The sequence below is a fragment of the Carettochelys insculpta genome, chromosome 1 (genome assembly GCF_033958435.1).
Source record: "Carettochelys insculpta isolate YL-2023 chromosome 1, ASM3395843v1, whole genome shotgun sequence".
Classification (NCBI taxonomy): Eukaryota; Metazoa; Chordata; order Testudines; family Carettochelyidae; genus Carettochelys; species Carettochelys insculpta.
In genome coordinates this window covers 247,301,352-247,329,261 of record NC_134137.1, presented here as the reverse complement: position 1 = coordinate 247,329,261, position 27,910 = coordinate 247,301,352, and the positions used below count along the sequence as shown (strand labels likewise).

General features: G+C 40.4%; 1 protein-coding gene across 11 annotated transcripts in view; it reads right to left on the bottom strand.

Moving 5' to 3' along the window:
- The window catches only part of SHISAL1 (shisa like 1), a 129,320-nt gene that overhangs the window by 53,380 nt on the left and 48,030 nt on the right, over positions 1-27,910 (bottom strand). For all 11 annotated transcript variants that reach the window (XM_075003610.1, XM_075003629.1, XM_075003609.1 and 8 more), the window contains 2 exons: positions 25,036-25,135; positions 15,612-15,825 (listed from right to left, as the gene is read on the bottom strand). In XM_075003610.1, coding sequence (XP_074859711.1) covers positions 15,612-15,825; positions 25,036-25,102 — 281 coding nt within the window. In that variant the 5' untranslated portion in view covers positions 25,103-25,135. The remainder of the gene's footprint in view (positions 1-15,611; positions 15,826-25,035; positions 25,136-27,910) is intronic.

Genomic DNA, 27,910 nt, shown 5'->3' with positions numbered 1-27,910 from the left:
GTGAATATATTCTTATTTACATATGACTGACTACTCTTGGGAGCAGAATTTGGCCCACGGTGGGAAGGAAAATGTATTTCTGTTTCCCATAGGCCGTGTCTACACTTGGCCAAAACTTTGAAATGGCCATGCTCATGGCCAAATCGGAGAATACTGATGAGGTGCTGAAATTAATATTCAGCACCTCATTAGCTTGCTACTGGCCGCTGCACTTCGAAAGTGCCTCGTTTCTCTCACTGGCAGCTCATCTACATGGGGGTCCTTTTCGAAATCCCCTTTTTCCTATCAGCTGATTTCGACATTTGCAGGGCCCTTTCGAAAAGGACCCCCCCACGTAGACGAGCCACAAGTGAGCGAAACGCGGCCCTTTCAAAGTGCCGTGGCCAGCAGCATGCTAACGAAGCACTGAATATTCATTTCAGCACCTCATTAGTATTCTCCAATTTGGCCATTAGCATGGCCATTTCAAAGTTTTGGCCAAGTGTAGACGTAGCCATAAAGTTTAAAATCCTGTCATTTATATACCAGCAAGAACCGGGAGGTAGGAACATTGCCTTTTCGTATGGCTGTTTCATATGGAAGTTCTTATGGTTGTGTTTAGGCATTTGTTTTGTCCACTAAAGATCACTTAGTGAAAAATTGGGCCTATTTTCAGCATTGTGATTTAAAGCAACTATTTATTATTCATGCCTTACGTGAGTTCTCCATCTGTTCCTTGTAAATAACATCTGTTTCTGACAAGCACAAAAATGAAAGTGCGTTATTGTAATTAAAATACAGTGGGACAACAGCACTGTTGAAGAAGCCTTGTGAAAATCACAGGCAATTAATAAATTCTATGGGTTGTTCATGTGGAAAAGATCTACACATTGGTACAGTTTGTTAATCATTATAATGGTGAAAAATATTAATTTATACACATAATATGGAAAGGAAAGCTTTCAGATGCATCAAGAAAAAAAATGAAAAAAATTTAGAAAAAGTATGTACTGTGACTGGGAGACAGTAAGGCCTAGCAAACAGCCCAGCAAACTGTTTTTATCCTTTTGGGACTAGTATACGTGGCCCTACAGCGCACACTGTGGGCATGTGAATTGCAGCATGCCCCCAAAGGATTCAAGTCAACATAATCTTATTGAAAAAGAACTGCATTAATACAAACTAGGTGTTTCATAATTCATGCCAGTAGAGTCTGCACCAGGGAACCAGAATATACCATTCAAGGTGATGCAGCTCACACCCTTACAGTGTGCACTGTGAAGCCAGGTAGGCAAGTCCTAAACTTCACATTGCTCGTTAGTTTCACTAATTTCTAACTCTCCTGTGCTTTCACCTGGATACAATATCCAGCTTCCCAAGAAACATTTTCATTTACATTAAAATTTACAACACTATTCACATCTAGGTTTGCATGTGGATTTCAAATCTTAGAAAGAGTCAGGGGTCATTTTGATTCAGTCCATTAGGGAAATTTCTTAGTTAAGCAATTCCGATACATGTTTTTGTCCAGAGCGAAACTGTGTTAGCTTCCCCCTTTCTCCTGTGTCTTTCTAGGAAGTGCAGAATTGTCCATTTTGAAGGTTACTGTTCAGACCCATCAGTAATTTTAACAGTATGGTACTGGAGCATAAATTGCCTTACCGTGTTCTTTAACCTACTTACTGTAGGATAACTCACTGGCCTATTAGGAAAACTCAATGACCCAATACTTTGGATCAAGCCTAAACTACGTTAGAATGAAAGTCAAAGTCCATTTGAAATCAATGAAAAGATCAAGGCTGTGGCTATGCTACAGAGTTTACAATGACACCTATACAGGTGTGCCACTGTAAGTTCTCTAATGTAGCCTCTTGAAGCCACTGGAAGAGAGCTCTCTGCCCACTTAATCCAACCCGAACGAGCCTTGGGAGCTACATCAGCTGGAGAATTTGTCCCACTGGCACAGTGCTGTCCGCACTGCTGCTTAGGTTGGTATAACTTTTGTCATTCATTGGGTGGCTTATTCACACCCCGAGGGTGGGATTATGAGAGGGGCTTTAGGGACTACCCTCACAGTTGACAGCTAGAAGCAGCTGGTCTCTTCCTGCTCAGAGAGTGTCAAAAGGCAGCTAACACCTCCAGGTTGCTCCTAGCCACCACATTAACTCAGCTGTCTCCTGTCCCCCTGTTCTTGGCTGCAGTGTGGGCAGGAAGGACTTAAGCCCTAAGAATGCATTGTGCCCCAGGACCTAGGGAACCTGACTGCAGGGGCTTTAGTGAAGATGGCCAGAAAGATTGCTTGGCAGGGGAGGGTGTATAGGGAACACAACAGGCCTCCACTCCCTGGCAGCAGGACCCAGGATAGAGGACTGGGGGTGGGGTTGGTGTGAAGAGGGTGTTGGGTGCCAGTGGGTTTGGGGTATGAACAGGCTGGAAATTGCTTAGCTGAAGTGTGGAGAGGGTTCCTCAAGCCAGTACTGGGTGGGTCATTGGCACATGCAGGTTTCAGCACCTCCTGGCCAGCTCACTGGGCTTTCTCAGGGTGCCTTCCCAGCCAGAGGCAGTGAGGGAAGGAAGGAGCCTGCTGACCAGGCTCCTGGTGAGCTGTGGGCATTGACTAGGGGATGGTTCGCCACACAGTGCTGGGAGCAGGAGGTGCCCCACTTGGGATGTGGAGGATTGGTAGGAAGTGGTGGGGCAGGGGTGAAGGCACAAAAAAGACAGAGGACAATGGGCCAATGGTGACTGGAAATGGGATGGGGCAGGGCTCTGCTGGCAGGAGCCAGCACACAGAGTGGGGCAGAGCCGACAGATGAGCAGGAGGAGCAGCCAGCCCCACATGCTGCAGCTTTATCCTGTCATCAGCCTTGCACACCTACCCCCATCATCAGCCACTGCCGCCCCTCCCCACTCCCTGCTGGAGATAGGGCAGCTGGTGAGCAGGGATCCAGCCAGCTGCAGGGCACAACAGCACTGCTGGTGAGGGCGGGGGAGCAGAGATAGAAAATATGGGCCCATTTGCCTGTTCTTAAGAAAAAAAACAGAACACTTGCAGGAGGGCTTAAAAATGGGACTGTCCCTTTAGAAATGGGACATCTGGTCATCCTACCCCACAGTGACACGAGTTGTACTGACAGAAGCAGTAGTGGAGGCACAGCCTCAGAGGATACATCTGCGCAGCAATTAACCCACCACAGCCAGCCCTCGGCCAGTTTACTCATGCTCCCAGAGCTCAGGCTAGGGTTTCATGGTCATGTAGGCATTCAGGTGGGAGGATCCCTGGGCATCTTCACCACAGTTGAACAGCCCCTTCGACCAAGCTCTGTGAGTTAGCTGGCCTGGGAGGTGTCTAACTGCAGTGTAGACTCACCCTGTGTAACTTCAGGGGGCTTTGTATTCGGACATGTGAGAGTGGGAAATATTTTTTCTCTCATCTCTTTCCCTTTCAGGTGCAGGTGCCTACTTAGATTTTACTTTGGGCCCTAAATAAAAAAAAAAAAAAGTAATTTTTGTTGTTTCTCATCCCAAGATAATTTTGCACCATATCCCTGGACTCATTAATTGACTGGCAAGCAGGACTGGACCAGCGTTTTTTTTTAATGAGACTCAGTAGCTTCATTTGGCATACATGAGCTTTTACAGGAAAAAAAGAATCAGGGAATCAACAATTTTGTTGTTTTCAAAAACACTGGCAAACAGCTCGATGCAGCTGTATAATTTACATGTCGGCAAACAGGCCTGGAGAGTGTTGTCTTCTGGACAGGGCTGATAATTACAGGGCTAATGCATTTCAGATTCTTTCACTCAACCATATGCAGATGGCTGATGATGTAGGTATCTGCATAACTGAGGACACCATTGAATCTTTTGACATCTTTTGTATGACCTTTCTTAATTACATTTATCATGTTTGTTACAGAATGGTAAGAGCTACCTTTAAGTTTTCTAGTGAGCCCATTACTATGATATCTAAAGGCTGAATCTATGAAGTGACTTAGGCAACTGAATGCCACTGTAGGCTCCTAAATCCAGCATCTGGGAGCCAATGAAGTCCTCAAAAGGGGTTCTCCATTTCAGTGCTTCCACCTGAAGGTGCCTAAATTTCTCAAGGCACCTAGGTTCCTCCTAGTCTGCATGATCAAAACACTTAAATCCTACTGGTCCTGAGCTGCTTGGCATCCCAGATCACACCTACAGTCTCAGCCTGTGGGGACAGGCATGCTCAGAGCCCCCCACATGGGACAGCCAGGGTGAGTAGCTCAGGAATTGCATGTGTGTGCATCCTAGAACACCCAATAGCTCAGGGGTTAGTATTCTTGTCTGGGATGCTGGAGAGCTGTTCACAAGTCCCCACTCTGCCTGCTTTGGAGAAAGTCTTGAAACCCTGGTCTCTTTCTGCCATGCCCCCCTTTCGGGAGAGTGCTCTAACCCCCTGCCCCCGTACACTGGGGTATTCTGCTGTGGCTCTCTCTCTCTCTCTCTCTCTCTCTCTCTCTCTCTTCTGTTGAAGATATTCTGCTTTCTATAAACATGCATATTAATTGGTCTAGAATGAGACTGATGCAATAGATGGTGCAATACCACCAAAAGTGCCAGTCACCTGGGATATGGAAGACCCTAGTGAAGTCCCTGCTACAAATCCAGCAGAGTGGAGATTTAGAAACAGGTCTTCCACATCCCGTGTGAGTGCTTAATCACTGGGCTATGCACGACAAGGGCTCTCCCTATCTCCTGCTCCCCTCCCACTCCAGGGTTCTCTCCATTTTTTTCCATCCATGGGCAGAATAAATTTTGTTATGTGAACCAAAGATATGCAGATGTGCGCCACCAATAGAAACATATGCTGGCAGCTGTGTGTGCTCTGCTAATCACAGAGTCACAGAATCACAGGGCTGGAAGGGACCTCAGGAGGTCATCTAATCCAGCCACCTGCTTCAAGCAGGATCAACCCCAACTAAATCATCCCAGCCAGGACCTTGTCAAGCTAGGACTTAAAAACCTTGAGGGATGGAGAATCCACCACCTCACAACTGGGTGGCACCTGAATCTCTTCTGGGTGGTCACCCAAGCCCTCAGCTTACAGGGAACTCTGTCCTCCATCCTCCTGTTTTTCATGAGTAAGGGCTTACCTGGCTTAGGTGTCTAACTCCAGGAGAGGGTTAATGGTCATGAGTCCCAAACAGATAGAGATGCATAACTATCTTTGGAGCTCTACTAGCTAAAGGTCATGATGGACATGTAACAGCTTTAAATAAGTTTCAGAAATTGAAGGTGCAAGCTTAAGTGAAGAGATTTAGTCAGGACTTGTGGGACAAGGACCACAACAAACAAGGATATAGGACAATCACAGGGGACATAACCAAAACTTGAGTTTTGGTTAATTGGTGTGTCATGAAATTACAGGCACAGGCATGTCTTTTGGGAAAAAACGCTGCAACATTTCCACTCTAAAGGGCTGGTTTCAGATGTCCCTAGCATTGTGAAGCTCCCTATCTTTCCACAGAAATTTTGTGTGTCTTTATCCCACAAACAGTTTTCAAAGAACAAAGACAATGAGAATAATCATTTGGAATCATACGGGAAACTTCACATATGGGATGCATTTTAAGAAAACCAAATGACCAAAGTACATAATTTAATTGTCAAAAGTGTTTTCCTTTCAACTGCTACCCACACAGCATCCCAAATGCATCCTTCTTCATTTGAGCAGAAACCTTAGGGAAAACAAGAATTCAGCTGGCTTCTGAAAACCTCACAGAACTCTTGCAGTATATTAGAAATAATACTTTTCATAAAGATATGGAGTATCATTAAATACATTTTCAGCATTACAGAGGCAAGCCAACAGAGAACCTTTGCACTCTCCCATTGAAGTTAATGAGCATTTTGCTAGACATTTTGCTACTTTAACCTGTTTTCTCAATTCTGCTGAATTAAAATACTATTCATAGTTATAGTTACAACTCTCATATGGGTATGTGGTTTTTAGTTAAGTACAAGTTAACATCTCACAAGATCTTTGAATTGAAAGAATCCCAGAGCGCCAATTGGATAGCGTTAGCAAAAGCTGTACCTTTTCTAAAAACAGATTGAAAAGAGCTCCAATGGCGTGAATGATCTGAACTGTAATGTAACTAATACTTAACAGAAGATCGGCCTGGTCAGGGTCAATCTTCTGGGGTTTGATCTTGTGTACCTAGTGGGGATGTGCAAAATCGAACTCTCAGTGCTCGACAATCAACCTTGGTACCCCTCACTCTGGTGAGGAATAAGGGAGGTTGATGCGAGAGTTTCTCCCATTGACCTCCCTCTGTGAGGACAGCCTGAGAAGTCGATTGTAGCTGCAAAATTTTGTAGCTGGAACTGCATATCTAGAATTGACTTTAAGGCCAAGTGTGGATCTGGCATAGGTTAGAGAGGCTGGGATTTGTAAAAGAGACTAAGCTGAATGAGTTGCCTGACTTCCATTGAAATTCATACCTCCTTATCTTAGGCTTTTTTGACAATCACAGCCTAGGCCTACATTCCCTACATTGTTTGTTACTTTTATTTCATTTTCTTATTATTTTCAAGGTACCATATGCAAAAGATGAAAGCAAAACATAATGGGAGGGTGGGAGAGAAGAAGGAAAAATTGATCTGTCTTTTCATGTGTTTTTATGACCATTTGTAGTATCTGAGCAAATTATACTATATAGCTCACAAAATCCTATAGGAAATAGCAAAGTGCTATAATTCTCATACTACAACAGGAACAGAGAAACCAAGTGACTTGCCCAAGGAAGTCACAAAGGAAGTTTTCTGAATTAAAACCCGCTCTCCTGGGTCCAATCTAGTCTCTTAAGCACCCACGTGTCCTTCCTGCTGCATCTTAAATAAATGGAGTCTTGAAACTCTGGACTAAAATGTGTTCTTTTTAGCTATAGCCGTCCAGCATTATTGTAAGGGAACCACTGTTGCTGTTTTTAGCCAAAAATTGGGCTTATGTCCATACAATATAGCTGAATAAGATTAATAAAATAAATGTAGGTATCACTTCTCTGGTATGTTGTATTCACAAGTACATGTGGCCATTTGCAGTAACATTGCTCCAAATCTGATAACATAGATAACCCCACCAAAAATATCAGGGCTATCGATCTGTAGTTTAAATTATTACTCAGGATGAATAATGCTGGCAGAATCTGTTCACAAGTAATAAACCCTAGGCTAAGATGCTTATAAACAATAGGGCCTGAAGGAGTGCTAGATACATACTATGGGTGCCCACCACAGGGAAGTGTGCTCATGCACATTTATATCGTATTATTTGGATCTCTGGTCTTACAGTGAGAAAAGAGAAAATGTATGCATTGAACACTGTACTAAACATACCAAGAATCACTCATTTTAGCTCTCATTAATTCCTATCAATAAAGATACATGGTACACGGGGTATGTCTACACAGCAAAGTTATTTCAGAATAACAGCCACTATTCCAAAATAATTTTGCGAGTGTTTATACAACAAAGCTGCTATTTTGAATTCTGTAAACCTCCTTCTATGAGGAGAAGCGCCTATTGCAAAACAGATATTTCAGAATGGAGGGCAGTGTAGACAGGGAATAGGGGATATTTTGAAATAAGGTGTAGTGTTTTGAGGGGAGTTGAAATAGGCTCTATTGTGTGTGGTGCTATATTTTAAAATAGCTGAAGGCTATTTCAATATACATTTTATGTATAGATGCGCTATTTCAAAATAATATACTGTAGACTCCCGACATACACAGTTTTGACTTACACATTATTTGCATTAATGCAAGTTGAAATCATGAGTGGCGAGGAGCTGGGAACCAGGAGGCAGCCTGGCTTCCAGCTTCCCGCCACTCTTGGGAGCTGGGAAACTGACCAGTGCCACTGAGCTGGTCAGTGTCCTAGTTCCACAAGTGGAGGGGAGCCAGGAGCCGGGGTGCCGTCTGGTTCCTGACTCCTCCCAACTTATGCAAAATTTGAGTTACACATGGTTGCCCAGGAATGCAACCTACGCACAACTTGGGGGTCTACTGTATTCCAGAAAATCTCTTCCAGAATAGGTTATTCCGACATAACGCTGCTGTGTAGACTTAGCCTTAACATCAAATCTTGCAGTCTCTGTGTAGGCAAAGCTTCCATTCACTTCAGTGGAATGTTTGCAGAAGGGCGACAGGTCCTGCAATGAGCTACAGTTGCTTTGTCAGCACACTTCCCAGAGAGCTGATTTAGCCCAGTGGCAGAAGCTTAAATTATCCCTTGATTGCATAAGGTGGTGGAAATGAAAGTGGTGGCAATTCTGTTAGCATGCCTCAAAAACTGTCCTAAGAAGAAGACCTTAGCCACATTGGTCTCATTACTTCTTTTACTGAACTTGCATAAGCTCCTCTGTGCTGCAAAAAACACACACACTCAGGGTTTATGGCTAAGACAAGAAGATACAGGATCTGCCCAACCAAAGCTGTGAAGGCAGGGAACAGACTTGTTGCAAGTACAGGTCGAACCTCTCTAATCCAGCACCTTCGGGATCTTACTGGTGCTGAACAAGAGAATTTGCTGGACTACAGGAAATCAATACTGTCTATCACATTACTGACACTTCCACTGCTTATTGAGCTCTTAGAAGACATTTAGGGGTAAATTACAGCCAAAGAACAGCACAGAACACTGAGAGCCAGGACTGGTTGCTATAAACAAACTATACGTGATCATGAGAAACTTGGCCACACGCATGATAAGTGGTTGTCCAGCTAACTAAAATCATGCCAGATTACAGATGTTGCTGGATGAGAGACTTCCAGATTAGAGATGTTCAACCATTACTGAAATCCAATGAATCTGTGGAAGTTCATATTAAATTTGCAGAAGACAAAGGTCCAAATTCTCTCCTGAGTATAAACTGGCACAGTGCACGTTTACACTGAGCACAGATTTTGGTCCTTAATGCTTTAACATTAGAGCTGAGTGATTTTTTTTTAGTTAATACTTATTTTAACATCAAAATGAATTTTTTGATACTCCAAAACTATTTATGTATTTGAGCTCAATTTGACTAACAACTTCAGCTGGTAAAAAGAATCAGGGTCAAACCATTTTGTTTTGACTTATTTTTCAACAGTTTTTCAAATTCAAATCTGGCCCTTTTTTAAAGGATGAAGACACCTGAAAATGGCTGAATTGAAATGCAAAACTGAAAAATACTTGTTTAGAGTTGACTGAAGCATATTCCTCAACTTCAAACAAACAAACAAACAAACAACAAAACAAAATAAAACAAAAAAAATTTTGAGAGTCAACAGGAAATGTTTCAGTCAATTGGGAACTATTTTTTATTTCTTTCTTGATATTTTGATGTGAAGAAAATTACTGCAAACATAGGTTTTGGTTCAAATCAAACTACATATTTTTTTCTGTTTTGCCACTAAACCAAGAAATCCATTATTCCTTGAACTCTAATTAAAACTTTGGGTGATCACCACTAGGAATTAACTTCAAAGTTAACTTTGAAGTTAGGGGCTACTTTGAAGTAGCCTGCAGGGCATCTACACATTTCCCCTTACTTCGAAGTTAACTTCGAAGTCAGGCAGCCCAACTTTGAAGTCCTTACTCCATTCCCAGGAATGGAGTAGTGCCCTACTTCAAAGTTTAACTCTGAAATAGGGTGTATGTAGACACTCAACTTCAAACTCTGTTACTTCGAAGTTGTCCTTTGAAGTAAACAACTTTGAAATTATTTTGTGGTTTAGACACGGCCTTTGACTTTCTGTCAAGTTAGCTGGTAAGAATGTTTGGGAACCAATGACAGCACAGCTCCTGTGTAAGCCACGTTACTGGGAGAAAATAACCCCAAAATAAAAGTTTCTTCTACAATTGTTCTATGAAACAATAAATGCATTTAGATGGTAGTAAGCATGAAGAAGAGGATAAATAAAGTAAAAGGTAACATAGGTGCAATCTTTTTTGAAATCACACTCTTCAGCTGTAAATTCATTGCTCTTCACACCCTTATTCTCCACAGTTTTTGAGGACATAATGTTTTACAAGAACCTCTTTTCAATGGTGTGTGAAATTACACCTACATAAACAGCCCTTTTCATAGCTGGCTTTCGTTTAATAGAGGACATTGGTGACAGGGTAGTTTAATTGTAAATAGGCCTCTGTCTATATTCGAGTGCAAAAAATTTCAACCAGAACAATGTTTAATCTTATAGTTCTCTATAGGTATATCTTTGCTACAGATGGCAGGGCTCATCTATACTCAAAACACCATAGTGGCACTGCTGCAGCTGTTGTGCTTCACTGAAGACTCTACTTGGGCTGACGGGAGAACCATTCTCTCAAGGGAGGGCGGTAGCTAGGTTGACATTACAATTCTTCCATCAACCCAATACTGTCTACCCGTGGGGAGTGGAAAGGAGGGATTAGTTGTTACACTACATTTCCCAGGGGTGTGCATTTTTCATAACTCTGTGTGATGTAACTATACCTATGTCAAACCTGAATGCAGACCAGGCCTCAGTCTGTGTATATAGACAGAAGTGTGGATGTTGTGGCTCAGGCTTTCAAATCTGTGCAACCACCTTCATTGCTGCTTTTAGCTTACTAACTGCTAGCCTGTCTACCTGGGCTGGTAGGTTATTCTCCTCCTTCACTATCATCATCATCAATAACTGTGGGCTCAGCACCCGTTGGTGTCTGATGCCTCTCACTATTTCCTTCCATCTTTTCGTATCCAGTGCAGACTGGCTTAGTTTCTGTCTGCACCAACCTACTACATCATCTATCCATTCTCTCTGGGGTCTGCCTCTTCTATTCGAAACATCCATTATGCCGAATACTAGGGTCTTGATTTTCCGTTCGTCGTTCATTCTGCAAATATGTCCAAATAGTTGTAGCTTCCATTTTATAACCTTCTGCAGCAAGTTCTTTTTCGGCTGTGTTTTCTTATATAATTCCTCATTGGTGACCTTCTGCATCCATCCTATTCTCAGAATCTTTCTATAACAACTCCTTTCGAACACCAATATTTCTGAATCCTTTTGTTACCACCCATGTCTCACATCCGTACAACATGCTGCTGAATACACACATTTTCAAGATGCCCAGCTTCATTCTTAAGCTAATTGCTATGCTTTTCCAGATCTCATCCATTGCCTTCAAACTCGCTCTTGCTTTCCCTATTCTAGTCGCTATTTCCTTCTTATAGTCTAGATCATATGTTATGTTGCTCCCCAGATATGTGAACTTCTCTACATTTTCTAGTTCAATACCATTGACACTGATCTTCCGTCCCATTTCCTTATCTCCAAATACCATTGTTTTTGTTTTATCGATGTTCAGAATCAGTCTGTAACGCTTCCCTTCTTTGTTTAACACCCGCACCGTTTTTGCTAGCTTCTCCTCATCTTCCTCAATGATAACCATATCCTCTGCGAACCTCAAGTTGTTAATTATTATCCTGTGCACAGATATCCCTTCTATCTCTTCCTTGATCTTGTCCATCGCTCTCTCCAGATGTGCGATGAAGATACTTGGTGATATTGGATGTCCTTGTCTCGTACCTCTACTTGTTTTAAACCAACTTCCCAACTCCCCGCATGTTCTCACCATTGCCTCTGCATTATCATTGATATCTTTCAACAACTGTATCGGTCTGCTATCCACTCCATATGACTCCAACACCGCTCAAGTCACTTTCTGATCTATACTGTCAAATGCCTTTTGAAAATCAACGAAGCAAGTGAATATGTTTTTGCTCTCTCGTCGAGCTTTCTCCACTATCAGTCTTAGTGCCAATATCTGCTGTATGGTACTTCTATCTTTTCTGAACCCTGCTTGCTCGTCTGCTATATGTTCTTCTATCTGCGATCTTAATCTCTCAGTCAGTATCATCATCAGCACCTTGCCTAGATGACTCATTAGGGCAATCGTTCTGTAGTTCTTGCACTCCAATGTACTTCCTTTCTTGAGTATTGTCACTAGCACAGATCTTGTCCATCCCTTAGGTGTCTTCCCTTCTTTCCATGCTATATTACATAGTCGGTATATCTCCTGAATCATGCTTTCTCCATCATATTTGATCATCTCTCCCGTGATCTTATCATTTCCAGGGCTCTTGTTGTTCTTTAGCCATTTCACTGCTTTTTCTACTTCCTCCTTCGAAATATCGGTCTCGCTCTTGATGCTTGGGGGAGATATCTCTTTCAATTCTCCAACCAGTCTCTCTGAGACACTCAGGTCCAACTGTGCTTTGTATAGTTTGGTGCAATATCTCATCCATCGCTGCCCAATCTTCTCCCTGTTCATGAGCACTTCTTCGTTCTCATCTTTGATCGCCATCTGCTTTGGTTGCCATTTCCTATTAATATTCCTAATTGTCTTATACACCTCCCTGGTCTTACATTCGCCGTAATACCTCTCGATATCTTCACATTGCTCCTCTAACCATTTCTCCTTATCCTTTCTGACTGTTTTTCTTACCTCATTGCATTTCATCCTTTGCTATGGGCCTGATCAAAACAAGCTCCTTGAAGTGATTAGAAAGACTCCTATTAAAGTCAGTGGGCTTTGGGTCATGTTGCATGTATGGACTGGAGGGGAAAGCTACACGAAAAAGGACTGAAATTTTCCCCGGATGGAGACATCAGTAAAATGGGATCCTCCTTCCCCTTCTGCATAGCTATCATTCTCTTTTTCCAATAAAAAAAAAAGTAATTGGCTGAAGCAGGTGTGGAGGAAGAGCTGTAGAATTACTGCTACAAAGCAATAGGATTTTTGTTTTGTTTTGTTTTGTTTCTTTTTACTTAGACTAATGCTACAAAAAAAAAAGGAAGGGAGTTGGGAGTAGATTCACTAATGCAGTTTAACAACCTCTCCATACTGTGATTGAGTGGGTGGGAATTGGTTTTGTTAATTTTGCCTGGGAGAACCCCTCTGGGTGCATGACCAGGAATTCTCAAGATTCTAGCCAGAGTTTTCATAGCTCTGTAGAGTTCACTCCTTTTCCTGATACTGACGGTCCCACAGGTTTTAAGGAGGAGAAGACTGGCTCAGATGCTGCACTGCTAAAATCCTGGTCCTGGGAGATTTATTTTTTAATTCCCTGTCTATTGTGTATGATTTTGCACACATAGACTACGTCTACACTAGCCAAAAACTTCGAAATGGCCATGCAAATGGCCATTTCAAAGTTTACTAATGAAGCGCTGAAATACATATTCAGTGCCTCATTAGCATGCGGGCGGCCGCGACACTTCAAAATTGACGCGACTCGCCGCCGCACATCTCGTCCAGACGGGGCTACTTTTTGAAAGGACCCCGGCTACTTCGAAGTCCCCTTATTCCTATCTGCTCATAGGAATAAGTGGACTTCAAAGCAGGCGGGGTCCTTTTGAAACGGAGCCCTGTTGGGACGAGCCGCGCGGCGGTGAGCCATGTCAATTTCGAAGGGCCGCAGCTGCCCACATGCTAATGAGGTGCTGAATATGTATTTCAGCGCTTCATTAGTAAACTTCGAAATGGCCATCTGCGTGGCCATTTCAAAGTTTTTGGCTAGTGTAGACACGGCCATAGAGTACAATTCACCCCATGCAGATGGTCAGCACAAAACTTATGCACCACAGAGTCCCATCCAAACCTGAAAATAGGACATGTGGTTCCTCACCCTTTTGCTTGTTCTTGGCACTGGGATGAATTTCGCCTTTTAGAAATATGGATGTAAAACTTTCCCAGGCAAAACTGAATGACTTGTTAACTATTATTGTTAGCTATATAAACAGCAATACTTTTCAAAGGCTGTGGGCACACCTCCTGTAAGTTATGAAAACAAAATTCGATTGCCAGCAGGACAGCAAATTACCCTCTCTCCCATATGCTACCAATTTCTCTCTTCAGAGCACTGTTCACAAATAACAGGCAAAAGAACATTTCAGCTAAATTGCTAAATTGCCTAAGTAATCCAAAACAAACTAAACAAATTTGAAGTTGGCAACAACAATAAACAACTCACGAATGAATACCATACAATGCTTTGCAAGTTTATCCCTAAAGGGGTAACAAACTTGGAGGTAGTGAATGGGTTTTGGTCGATCAGTTTTGGAAAAATGTCAGGCTAGATTCTGTCATGTACCCAAGGCCTGGGCTATGGACAATTTTTATATTGGCATAACTATTTTGACTAGAGATTTTTTTTTAACTGAGACAACTAGAGTAGATGTTTATACCAGTATTAAGGTGCCTTATACTGGCATAGCTTATTTCCCCTCCTATATGGGAACAAGCTATTACACAGATATAAAGCACCTTAAATATTGATATAATTGACACCACGCTAGAAATATTGCACTGGTTTAACCAGACAGGCATAGTCAATGGTACTACTTATGTGTTTAGGCAGAACTCATAATACCCTCATTACACAGTGTGAGGGGCAATGTTCTTTCTAATCTTTTCCACCCATATGCAGATTTTTCCATATGTATGTGGAATAACTTTTTATATTCACAGAGATATATGAATGTATACCACCAGTTGAAACAAAAGCTTGGCTGTGGGAGCTCTGCTAATCAGCTGGGTAGCACTGGAATCTCTCATGAGTGGACACACAAGTGCACAGCTTACAGGAAACGCTGGTGAGGGGGCTGTTAAGAAGGCATAACTAGTTCTCTGATTCTGCTGGCCCTGGCACCACTGAGGGTTAAAATCACTTAATTTATGTCAGGAGAACATAATCCTGAACGGATGTACATAAAAGTCAATGGCAAACAAATCCCATTGACTTCAGTGGTGCTGACCAATAGCTGAAAATCATATGCTAGATGAAAACTGTGGCAATGGCACTCCTTACACTCCTTCTGCAACACAAATGATCCCCATTTGATATTGCCCGTATGCCAGGATGAGGAGAGGCAAGTTATCTCAGCAGCTGGCTCTGCTGGCTTTACCTCAGATGAGAGCTCCATCCTCTGTGAGGAGAACTCACTCTTGGCGAGAACGGTTGAGTAGTGCAGAGAAGTCCATTTGGATAGAAGAATCCTGCCTCCACAGCACATGCCGCTCATAATTCAGGATCTACTTACTAGCTTGTCAGTTTTTCTGCAAAAATTCTTATTTTTTATGTTTAACAATAGCTGCTTTTAAAAAGAGAATGTAAAACGGTCTCTCAAGCAGCAGACACGGAGACTAAACAACCAAGTGCATTTTGCTCAGTGACTGTTAGTCATTAATATGCAAAACATGCACAAATTCAAAATAGCAATTATGCATGCAAAACATTTGGGTTGATCTGAAAAGTGTCAGCTTGCCTTTCCCTTGCTATCTCTTGTTGGGGGCTTCATTATACAGATACATAATCAAACACGGTTTTCTCCATTTGGAGGCGTGGGGCAGCCTATTTGCTTATAAAATTTACATACCTGCTGTTAGGAATTTATAAGATGCGCATCAAAGCTATGTAAGCAAAGGTAAACCTCCCTGTCATGAGAAGTAGATTTGTACCAATATGCTTCTAGGAATGTTTCTGTGTAGGTATAATTTTTCTAATTGCTTCCATCATTAAAAACATCTTAGATGTGATTAGACTAGGAAAAATTTGGTAAAGAGTACTTTATTACTCGTTTACTTACTTATGCATATATCCATCTGCATTCCTGGTTAGGTTCATCTGCATAACAGTCTGAAATTCCGTCTCATTGCAGCAGTATTTAAATACCGTGTTGTTATGGTGACAGCAGAAGATGTAAGATTTATTGTCAGAAAGACGTGGGCAGTGAAAACCAAAGTGATAGCGGCCTTTGTAGTCTGTATAGGGCTCACAGACGCGAAAATGTGCAGACAATGCTGTAAAACAAAGATTGATATCTTTGTGAGTTGTGTGTTAGTTGCATATCACATACGTTTTCATTTTTCCTTTATTCCTAATCAGTTTTTCCCCTTGTTTCTGAGAAATAGCAATCATGTATTTCAGTATCAGAGGGGTAGCCGTGTTAGTCTGTATCGTCAAAAACAACGAGAAGTCCTGTGGCACCTTATAGACTAACAGATATTTCGGAGCATAAGCTTTCGTGGGCAAAGACCCGCTTCCTCAGATGCATGAGTGGGGGGGTTCATGTAGTTTCTTGTAATGTTTGATGCAACTTCTAAAAGCATGAAAAGTAGTTTTGTGGTATTTTCATTTTTGAATTACTATGTTTCTGATTATTTTTAAATTTTAATTCATTTCTTTTTGAAACAGAAGAGAAGAAATGCTGTCCATAACTACCACAATCTTGGATGGCAGGAAGGACTTAAATATTAAAGTACGTATCCTGTACAAATCTAAAAAAGTGAGTTTAAGATTTTTCTGGTTTGATTTCATTAACAGTAAAGAAAAAAAATCCATGCAAACTGAAATAAGAGTTCAAAGGTACATGATTTACAGTGACAGTAATTAATATGTCAGAAACGTGTGCCCTACTGTAAAGGTCATTATTTTGAAAAACACTGATCTGCCAACAATAATAATGAAAAGATGTTACATGCTAATAGACTTTACTGTAAAAATATAAGTAACTAGAGCAAGAATAATGGAAACACAGTTACTGTTCAGATCTTAATATTTTAAAGAATTAAATCCTTGTGTAAAGCATGTATGACGTCTTTTAAACCACTGTCTGGGTTTATAAGTATCAGAGAGGTAGCTGAGTTAGTCTGTAGCTTCGAGAACAACAAGAAGTCCTGTGGTACCTTATAGACTAACAGATATTTTGGAGCATAAGCTTTCGTGGGCAAAGACCTGCTTCATCAGATGCAACTGATGAAGTGGGTCTTTGCCCACGAAAGCTTATGCTCCAAAATATCTGTTAGTCTATAAGGTGCCACAAGATGTCCGCCTGGGTTTATGTTCCACTGACTGTGCTGGTCAATTTTCTTGAAAGAAATAAATATATGTCTGTATATTTCCCCAGAATTTGGGCTCTAGGTTAATTGTTGTGTGATGGTTTGTTTGCCTTGTAGGAGTTTGAGGTCTGTAACATTTCCCCACTTACACATTGACACTGCTTTAATTTATTTAGGATTTCTGTTATGGTAGTGCCTTGAAGCTACATCTCAGATTATGCGCCCAAGTCTCTGCCCTTGATGAACTTACAGTCTAAATAGATGCAACAGACAAAGTGTGGAAGAAATCTTGTATTTTTATTCTGACTTCACAGAACTGAAACAAACACACTATAGACTGCTGTACAAACAAAGTTGCACTAGTTAATTAAAGTCTAAATTTAAACTGATTTACTTAACTGGTGCAGCTTTGTGCATGGATGTTAGTATCTTTATATGTGTTTGAAAATTGGGATAATGATTCTGACTTTTTCTGTTAAATGCTTTCAGATCTGCTGTTGAAATGCTAGGGTTGATCTCATTATTACTCTTATTAAGATTGCATCAGTTTACAAATACAGCATGTACACACGAAAGTTGCATCACCATCTTCAACAAAGATGGGCTCAGTGCCCTTTGGTGTCTGATGCTTCCCTCACTATTTCCTTCCATCTTTCCCGGTCCCGTGCAGAGTGGCTTAGTTTCTGTAGACTAGCTCCGCACCAATCTACTACATCATCTGCCCATTCTCTGTGGGGTCTGCCTCTTCTATTCGAACTGTCCATGATGCCAAATACCAGGGTTTTGAATTTTTGTATGTTGTTCGTTCTGCAGATATGCCCAAACAGCTGTAACTTTCATTGTGTAACCTTCTGCAGGAGGTTCTCTTTCGCCTGTATCTTCCTATAGAATTCCTTGTTGGTGACCTTTTACATCCATCCTATTCTCAGGATTTTTTTATAACAATGCCTCTTGAATGCCAACATCCTTTTCGTCGAATCTTTCGTTATCACCCGTTTCTCGCATCTGAACAACATGATGCTGACTACACGCGTTTTCAAAGCCCTCAGCTTCGTTCCTAAGCTAATTTCTTTACTTTTCCAGATCTTACCCATCGCCTTCAAACTTGCTTTTGCTATTCTAGTCACTATTTCCTTCTTAGAGTCTAGATCAGATAACATATTGCTCCCCAGATATGTGAACTTCTCTGCATTCTCTTGTTTGCTCCCATTACACTGATCTTCCTATTTCCTTATCTGAAGGGTTTGCCCCATTTTAACTAAACTGGTGTATATTTGGCAGCAGACAACATCTGAGTGACTTAGGTGCCAGTGAAAATTAAATCAACATGAGTGCATTTCAATCATTGCATTACTCCTTTGCTGTCATCTACTGTGAGGTTATCTTGTGATTAAGGCCACAGCTGTGAATCTCAGAGGTTCTGATTAGAGTTGGTAGAAAATCAGAATTTCCATCCTGTAAAAATTCTGGTAGTTTGACATCTATTTTCATCCTGAATCTGGGTTAATATTTGAAACACCAAAACTTTTCATGGATCTGAAAGTTCAGAAAAAAATGTATTACAAAAATATCACTTAGATATTACTAATCTAAATGAAATGATTTGATGTTGGTTTACCAAAACATTTCTTTTTGATTTGTTGAACTGAATTGAAATATTTAATTTCAGTTTACGTTCATCTTAGTCCGATGGCGCAACCATGGTGCTTCACAGGAACTCTAGTTTGAGTGTTTCATGCTCCCCTTCTCCTAGATGGGATGAGCTCCCCAGCTGGACATCATCTTCTGTAACGCACCTTCACCCAGAAACGGGATTGCAGGACTTCACAGGGAAACTTAGTCCTGCTGGGGAACCTTACCTCCAGAGAAGATTGGAAGCATGAGGTACACTACTCCCATAAGACACTGCAACAGCTGAAACAGACATAGATTAATGGCAAACTAAATTCTGATCTGGGTTGACTTGAGATGAAATGGACAATTTAAACTTTCTTGGCAGAAGATTGAAAAAATGTTTTCCACAAAAACTTCAGTTTTGCCGAAAGAGCATTATTTGTCAAGAAAACATTGATGGAAAATTCCTAAATAACTTTGGGGCCAGGCCTGCCATTGGCTTCCTTTGTGACCATGGGCTAAAGTTTCCAGTGTCTGTCCCTAAAGTCAGGCTGCTTAATCCGTACTTAGGTACTTCAGAAAGAACCTGATTATGGGGTGGCTGCTGCAGAAACTCATCCCTCAAACATGCACAGATGTATAACAACAAATTTGATAGTAATTTATTTTAACATTTAGGAAGTCAAGAATGCCACACTTAAGCCGTGTCTACACGTGCACGCTACTTCGAAGTAGCGGCACTAACTTTGAAATAGCGCCCGTTACGGCTACACGTGTTGGGCGCTATTTCGATGTTAACATCGACGTTAAGCGGCAAGACGTCGAAGCCGCTAACCCCATGAGGGGATAGGAATAGCGCCCTACTTCGACGTTCAACGTCGAAGTAGGGACTGTGTAGTCGTTGCGCGTCCCGCAACATCGAAATTGCTGGGTCCTCCATGGCGGCCATCTGCTGAGGGGTTGAGAGACGCTCTCTCTCCAGCCCCTGCAGGGCTCTATGGTCACCGTGTGCAGCAGCCCTTAGCCCAGGGCTTCTGGCTGCTGCTGCTGCAGCTGGGGATCCATGCTGCATGCACAGGGTCTGCAACCAGTTGTTGGCTCTGTGGATCTTGTGTTGTTTAGTGCAACTGTGTCTGGGAGGGGCCCTTTAAGGGAGCGCTTGCTGTTGAGTTTGCCCTGTGACCCTGTCTGCAGCTGTGCCTGGCACCCTTATTTCGATGTGTGCTACTGTGGCGTGTAGACGTTCCCTCGCAGCGCCTATTTCGATGTGGTGCTGCGCAACATCGATGTTGAACATCGACTTTGCCAGCCCTGGAGGACGTGTAGACCTTATTCATCAAAATAGCCTATTTCGATGTCACTACATCGAAATAAGCTATTTCAATGTAGCGTTCACGTGTAGACGTAGCCTTAATCAGTTCTGTGATCTATCTAATCCTACAGCCTTTCTTTGACAGTGTATAGTTTCACATGCTCCAAAAATGAAGATGCAAAAAATATCATAATGGAAAATAATGAAATAACTTCCAGAAAAGTGAAGTTTCTTCCTAGCTCCCATCTGGTTGGCTTGTATGCTGAAGCAAATTAAAAAAAAATGTATATCTATTTTGTCCTATCTAATGTGTAACTGTAAATGTTATCACTATCCATAGACATATGCCTGATCTATTTTCTCTCAAACCAACTGAGCTTTTACCCTGAATAATAGCCAAAAATTAATGTACATATAATTGTGTATGCTTAAAGTGTTCTCATCGATTTTATAATTGTCACTTTTCAGTGTTATTGATCTCTTTGTTGCATGTTATATGAACATTCCTATAGGGGGATCCAATTTATGTTTTCAGCACCTGTGGTTTTATTGAAATGGTTACGTTTACTTCTTGCAGAGATGAACAGCATAACATACTTTTTTTCTGAAGTGGAGTAGCATACATAAGTCTCCAATCCATATTTGAAATTTAATACTATATATGTGTGGAGGCTATACCCTTCTATCACTGTACATGCACATTTCTAGGGCTGAATAGACATTCAGGCTTTGAATGATTGATTTACGCTGGTCTTTCAGGGTTTCCCTGTAATAAGTTCGAAAAATAAGCAGCCAATGTAACTAAAATGTCTGAATATCCAGACCACTGTAAGGTTGTTTTCATAGATTTTGTTAGCTAGCTCTGTAGAATATTGCTATAAGCTTAGTTCCAAAGTGGTGAAGAAGTATTTTATTATATTTATTTTGAACACTAATGCTTTCAATTAGAGGCAGCTGCTCACTATTACAAAAGATACACCATTCACTTGATATCCTGTGCTGTTTCAGCACAGACAAGAGCCTTTTAAAATATAAAAAAAAAATCACTGAGGAGTGAAGAAAAATTGCCAAGATTTGTATGTTAATATGAAATTCACTGAGGAATAGCTATGTTAATCTGTAGGATGTGTCCTGTGGCAACTTAGAGACAAACAGATTTATTTGGGTTTAAGCTTTCATGTGTAAAAATCATGAAAGCTTGTGCCCAAATAAATCTGTTCGTCTTTAAGGTGCCTCAGGCCTCAATGAAACTCAATACCATCCTTACTGTCATCAATGAGTTTCAATCCATTACTTCGTAGCTAAAGATCAGTCAGTTGAACTAAAGCAAATTATATGCTGAAGAGACAGGATAGATATTCTTTGTAGAAGTTTTAAAAGAATAGCACTTCAGTGTGGAAACTACAGAACCTGAACCGTCAAAAAAGAAAATCAACCTTCTACTAGTGACATCTGACTCAGATGATGAAAGTGAACATGCATCTTCGGCTTGTTACTGAGCAGACACTGGATCACCGTTGACACAAGTCCTCTGGAATAGTGGCTGAAGAATGAGGGACATATGAATCTTTAGTGCATCTGGCAAGTAAATATCTTGCAATGCTGGCTACAATAGTGCCATGTGAATGTCTATCCTAATTTTCAGGTGACATTGTGATCAAGAATCACAAACTGTTATCTCCTGCAAAGGCAAACAAACTTATTTGTCTGAGCAACAGTCTGAACAAGCAGTACGACTGAGTGGACTTGTAATCTCTAATATTTTACATTCTTTTATTTGTGAATGCAGTTTTTAAATACATAACTCTACATGTATAACGTCAACTTTCGTGATAAAGAGACTATATTTCACTACTTGTATTAGGTGAATTGAAAAATACTATTCTTTTACTTTTAGACAATGCAAATATTTCTAATAAAAATAAATATCAGGTGAGCAGTATACACTTTGTATTCTGTGTTGTAATCCAAATTAATATATTTAAAAAAATGTAGAAACATCCAAAATATTTAAATACATAATATTTATTATTGTTTAATCACATAATTTATTTTTTAATAGTTTGACAGTCCTAATTTTGACAAACTGGCTTTTTTCTGACAAAAAAAAAGTTTGTTAAAAAAATTCCTGACCCAGCCTAATTGCAACCCACCTACTCAGACATCTTTCTGCCTGCTGGCCTGCATCTTCTTTCCTAGGCCAGCCAACACAGCTGAACCTGCTCAGTGCAGTTCTACACTCTTCTGATTCTTCTACCAATCCCATTGCCTTGTTATCTGAAACATCCCCCTGTTCCTCTGTCTCACTGTTGCTGTTTCTCTGCCTGCGCTGCTCTCCAGATATGTTTGCAAACTGCTGCGCTGTATACCTGGGATTTATCAGTTCCTTGTCATCCAAGCCTTTGTTACTCATGCCTCACAGTTGTGATCCGAAACTGTGCATGTAATGATTATTAGATATAATTTTGAAATATCCTTGTTATTTATATTTCCCAATTTTACTTTTTAATAGATCATGGTGTTTGAAATAATGGAAGTATGAAATTAATACAGATTGAACCTCTCTAATCCGAAACTCTCATCTGGCAAACTCCGTAGTCAGGCATGATTTTAGTTAGCTGGATGACCACTTATCATGGATGTGGCCATGTTTCCCACAGTCCCATAAAGTTTGTTTTCAGACACCAGCCCTGACTCTCAGTGTTCTGTGCTGTTATTTAGCTGTAATTTACCCCTAAATGTCTTCTAAGAGCCCACTAAGCAGTGGAAGTGTTGGTAATGCTGCTAGACAATGTGATCTACCATAGTCCAGCAAATTCTCTCATCCAGCACCAGTTAGGTCCTGAGGGTGCTGGATTAGAGAAGTTCAACCTGGCTAATCACAGTAAAAAGCAGCATCCTTTAATTCTTTCATTCAAATTATGCAAAGTCAGTAGTCTCCCTTTACAGACTGGGACAAACTGGACATACATTGTACATATGAGATGTGATTACGTAGCTAAATACCAACTACCATGGAATTACTAGGGTTATCAATAAAGTTACTATGGGCCATTGTTACTGTGATGCTTCCACAATTAATATGCCTCCACTGTTTCAGGAAACATGCTATTTATGTGAAAGGAGGTCTAGAAACATTCTCATTTGTTTGAATGCTTTGTAAAAGCTGGGGATAGAATTTTCAAAAGTACACAGCATTAATGAACACCACTCCAGTGAAAAATCCTCACTGACTTCAATCGGCACAGAGTTAAGCCCAGCACCAAATGCTGCAGACAGTCCTGTCTGGGGTATGTAAATTAAAACTGCCATTATTATTTCAAACACCCATCCTGCAGCATAGCACCATGCACCCTCTATTCTAATGAGAAATGTCAAAGAATAATAGAGGATCTATGACAGGACAAGGTACACATGCCTAAACAAATTAAAATGCTAGAACAATGCCTGGTACGTATTAATAATTTATATGATTAGCAGAAGTTCTATATAAATAGGATCAAATCAAAGACAATTTTCTTTCAAGATATCATTTCTCTCTCCCCAGAAGTGACACTGTCTGGCCTGAAAAGACTAAACATATTAAACTCAAACCTAACCATTATGTTTTGGTTTAAGGATAAATGTTTGTGTGACACTCAAACGGCTGTCCTCAAACCAAAACAAAGCAGAATGATTTTTTATGAACGCTCGAAGTGTAACAAAGTAAAATTGCTAAGTGAAAGTCTCAAAAGCCAGTAAATATGAACATTATTGCTGATAGTACAAACATAACATGATCCCCTATGTATATGAATGTGAAATAGTCTTTGTTAATAGGATCATGTGCCATTGCTGAGATAGATGACAACATATTTTTCTCAAAATATATTGGACATGTATATTTGGGGTGACTTATGATCATGCAATTAAAAGTGATTAGTGTACCTGACCAATGCACAGACTAAAGTTTCTAAATTCAATTCTGTTTTGCCCATATTATCTGCCTTTAATTATTTATTTGAGTCTGCCACTACTTATGTAAATTTAAGTCACTTAATCTCTTTGTGCCTCAGTTTCTCCATTTCTAAAATAGGGATAATAGTGCTTATCTAACTTCATAAACCACGCTAACAAATATGAAAACCATTATATCAGAGTTGGATGTTGTTATTCCTCCTCCATTAATCCATTCTAAGTTTCAAATGTCAGCCCATTTTTTTTTAATTCTCATTACAAAAGTGCAAGTAGTGTCTATTAAAACGGGACGGGCATCGTTTCCCTCCCTCAAGGAACTAGAGAAAAAAATGATGGGATTCAGCTTAAACGTGCCTAGAGTAAATCACTTTCAGACAGAATTACAAACATGGAAAAATTCAGAAAACTGAGTTTCTGAAAGTTATGAGCCTGTGAAAAGTAATTCTTACAGTAAGGATTCTTTTGCAAACTTAATGATAGCTGCAGAAGAAGATGAAAAGGCAGAGTGCAAGGATTACATGGGCCATATACACAAACACATATCCTCTTTGGTCGGACTGAAAATACACAATACAATCTTACTTCTTAGGTCTGGAGTCGGCAGATCACTTGGAGAGTGGTTTGATTCTATAGTTTTGAATCCCTCATTTTAAGGAGCTGACAGATTATTTAGAATCAAAATAGTAAAGAAAATGATTGTTAAGGTTGAATGGTTAATATTGACCCTGTGCTTGTCTGTGTCCCATTAGCATTACCTTCCTAAAAGAAATACAGGTTGAACCTCTCTTATCCGGCACCTTGGAGCCTGTCTGATGCCGTACGAGAGAATTTGCCAAACGACAGGAAATCAGTATGGTCTAGCACATCACCAACACTTCTACTGCTTATTCGGTTCTTAGAAGACATTTATGGGTAAATTACAGCTAAATAACAGCACAGAAGATGAGATCCAGCAATGGTGGCTGTAAACAAACTTTAGGGGACGACAGGAAACTTGGCCACACCCATGATAAGTGGTCGTCCCACTAACTAAAATCATGCAGGATTACGGATATTGCCAGATGAAAGCGTTCCAGTTAGAGAGGTTAAACCTGTAGTGCTGCTTTTCTTGTTTCAGTTTCTAGTCACCAAATGTACAGGTAATTTTAAGTTTCACATGGCTTTTGTTTCAACCCTTAGTGTGACCCATGCGACTATTCATTTTGTAAGGACTTGGGCATGATGAAGTTTTAACTCATTCAGCCCCTCTCCCCATTCATATACAAATAAATTTCTGGAAGAAACATTACCTGCTGACAAGAGCAATAAGAACACAACCATCAGCACATTCAAGGACTGTTGACCACAACTTGTCATCGTTTTGTTTTCATCGATCCATTAGAGAATTACCTGTTTAATGAGATGCAATATCATGGTTAGGTATGAATATCTCACTTTTATCTGCTTAAATCTATACTTGCAACATAATTTTCAATAGAGAAAATGGTTGAGAGCAATGTAATGAGAAAACAAAATGGTCTTATTCCCACTATAATTTTTGCATGGCAAATTACATTTCCTATAAGAAATTTTAAAATATGTTATTCTTTTATTTAGTTATGCACACAATGAACAGTATACATTATGTATCACGTTTATATTCTATAGCACTAAGTAGAGCCAAGGGGAGTGCTTGGGGGGCTATTCATGCCAGACTTTGTAGTGTAACAGACCAAGCCTCAGGCAGTGGAATACTGCTACCAAATTGGACTGTTTCAGTATGTTTGAAAGAATTAGAGGAGTTATAACAATTTAAAATAAATAAATCATTTTACTTTTAACGACACCTAAGCAACACCTAGATCCATCCCATTAGAAAAGTGGTTCTTAACCTTTTTCATTTGCAAAGCCTTGAGAAATTTTGAATGGAGATGTGGATGCCCAAAGATACATGGACTACAGATTGAAAACTAAGGCATTAAAAGGTGCAGTAGTTCACAAAGTGGGCTGGCCAACAAGGCTAATGGGAAAAAAATGTTAATAGTTTGTTTTCTTCATCAAAACTTGCTGATCTGTGGAAATTGAAATGTTCTCTGACTCTGATGGAACTCCTCTTGATTTTCTGCAAGTTCATTCATCCCCCTGAGTTCCTTGGCAGTCCACCTGCCAGCTGCCATAACAAGGCGTCTTTCATTTATGTCCAAGGCTGGCCCAGCCCAGCCCAGCCTAAAGACTGGGGGAGTGAAAAGATTTGTTCTACCCCATAAGTTGTTCTGAACATTGACTCTACTTGAGGACCAGTCCCAAACTGAATTTTACCATTTATGTCAATGAGAGTGACCCTATGCCTGGTACTCAGAGTGCTCTAGTACACTCTCTCCTGTTTTCAATGGCAGTAAATCCAAACTTGGTACTTCGTTAGCTGTGACCGTGAAAGAGCATGAAGAGATAAAATATTTAATTGCTTATTCACCTATGTTAGTAGCCTGGTCAATGAACAAGAGGAACTGAAATTATGAGCATAATTTTTACCTAGCTAGTATTACTGAAACCTGGTGGGATAATTGACAAAAGTGGACTGATAAAAGTCCATGGGTTACACCCATTTTGGAAGCGTTGAGTAGAAAAAAGAAGAGAAGGGAATAGCACACTATGTCAACACTTTCATCACCGACAACTCAGAAGCAAATGTTCTTGGAATGATGATGGATAAATGCTCCAATATAGAAAGCAGAAGATGGGAAAATAGTTGGTGTCTTCTAGAGACCTCCAAATCTCTCACACACATAGTGACATGCAAAGGGGGACTTCAACTTGAGCTTCCTAAGGTAGAGGTCTCATGCAGTCAATATTAAAAACACTTCGGAATTTCAAACCATTACATATGACAATTTCCTAACTCAAATAGTGCTACGCCTACCATAGTTGGATTCCATATAAGACCTCACCTTGACAGATAAAGAGGAACTGGTCACAAATAAAGATTTATAATTTGATTATGTTTGTTATGTGCAAAGAGAGTATAATCCAAACCAGTAATATATATGGTGCTTTCTGGGGGCCAATTTTAGTATGAAATTTACAGAAAAATTCAAACATTAATTGGGTACTTATTTAAAACATTAGGTTACTAGCTACCCAAAAAAATCCACACCAAAAGGAAGGCCAAACTGGCTGATAAACCAGCCTGGCTTAAAGGGGAAGTGAAAGCAACTATAAAAATGAAAAAAAAATAGTAGAAGAAAGGGGAAATTGACAGTATCACATACAACAGAAGCTACGAATTGTAAAAAAAATTAAGGAAGTAAAAAGACAAAGAAAATTAGGAGTATTTAAAAGTACATTAAGAACAAAGGAATCCCAATAAATGGATTTGACCCATTACAAGCTAGAAATGGCAGAACTATCACTAATAATTCAGAGAAGTCAGAAGAGTTCAAATAAATATTTCTGCTCTGTATTTGGGAAAAAGCCAGGTGAAGTAGTCTTATTATTCCTATCCATTCCAACAGTAACAAGGATGATGTTAAATACTGGTTACTAAAGCTAGATATTTTTATGTCAGCAGGTACAGATGAATTGTACCAAGAGCATTAAAAGAGCAGATCAAGAGTTTGAGGGACTATTAATGTTGACTTTCAGTAACTCTTGGAACATTGGTAAAGTTTCAGAGGGCTAGAGAAAAGCTAATGTGCCAAGGGTAAGCAGAGTAACTTGGGTAATTATAGAACTGTCAGTCTCACACCAATCCCTGGCAAGATAAATTGATGGCTGGTTCAGGACTCTATTAGCAAAGAAAAAAGAGGGTAATAAAATAAAAACTAATCAAAATGGCTTTAGGGATAGTAAACCCTGTCAAACTAACATGATTTTCTTAATGAAATTACAAATTTGGTTGATAAAGGTAACAGTCTTTAGCTGCGTCTACACGTGCACGCTACTTCGAAGTAGCGGCACCAACTTCGACGTTAGGCGGCGAGATGTCGAAGTCGCTAACCTCATGAGGAGATAGGAATAGCGCCCTACTTCGACATTCAACGTCGAAGTAGGGACCGTGTAGACGATCCGCGTCCCGCAACGTCGAAATTGCTGGGTCCTCCATGGCGGCCATCAGCTGGGGGGTTGAGAGATGCTCTCTCTCCAGCCCCTGCGGGGCTCTATGGTCACTGTGGGCAGCAGCCCTTA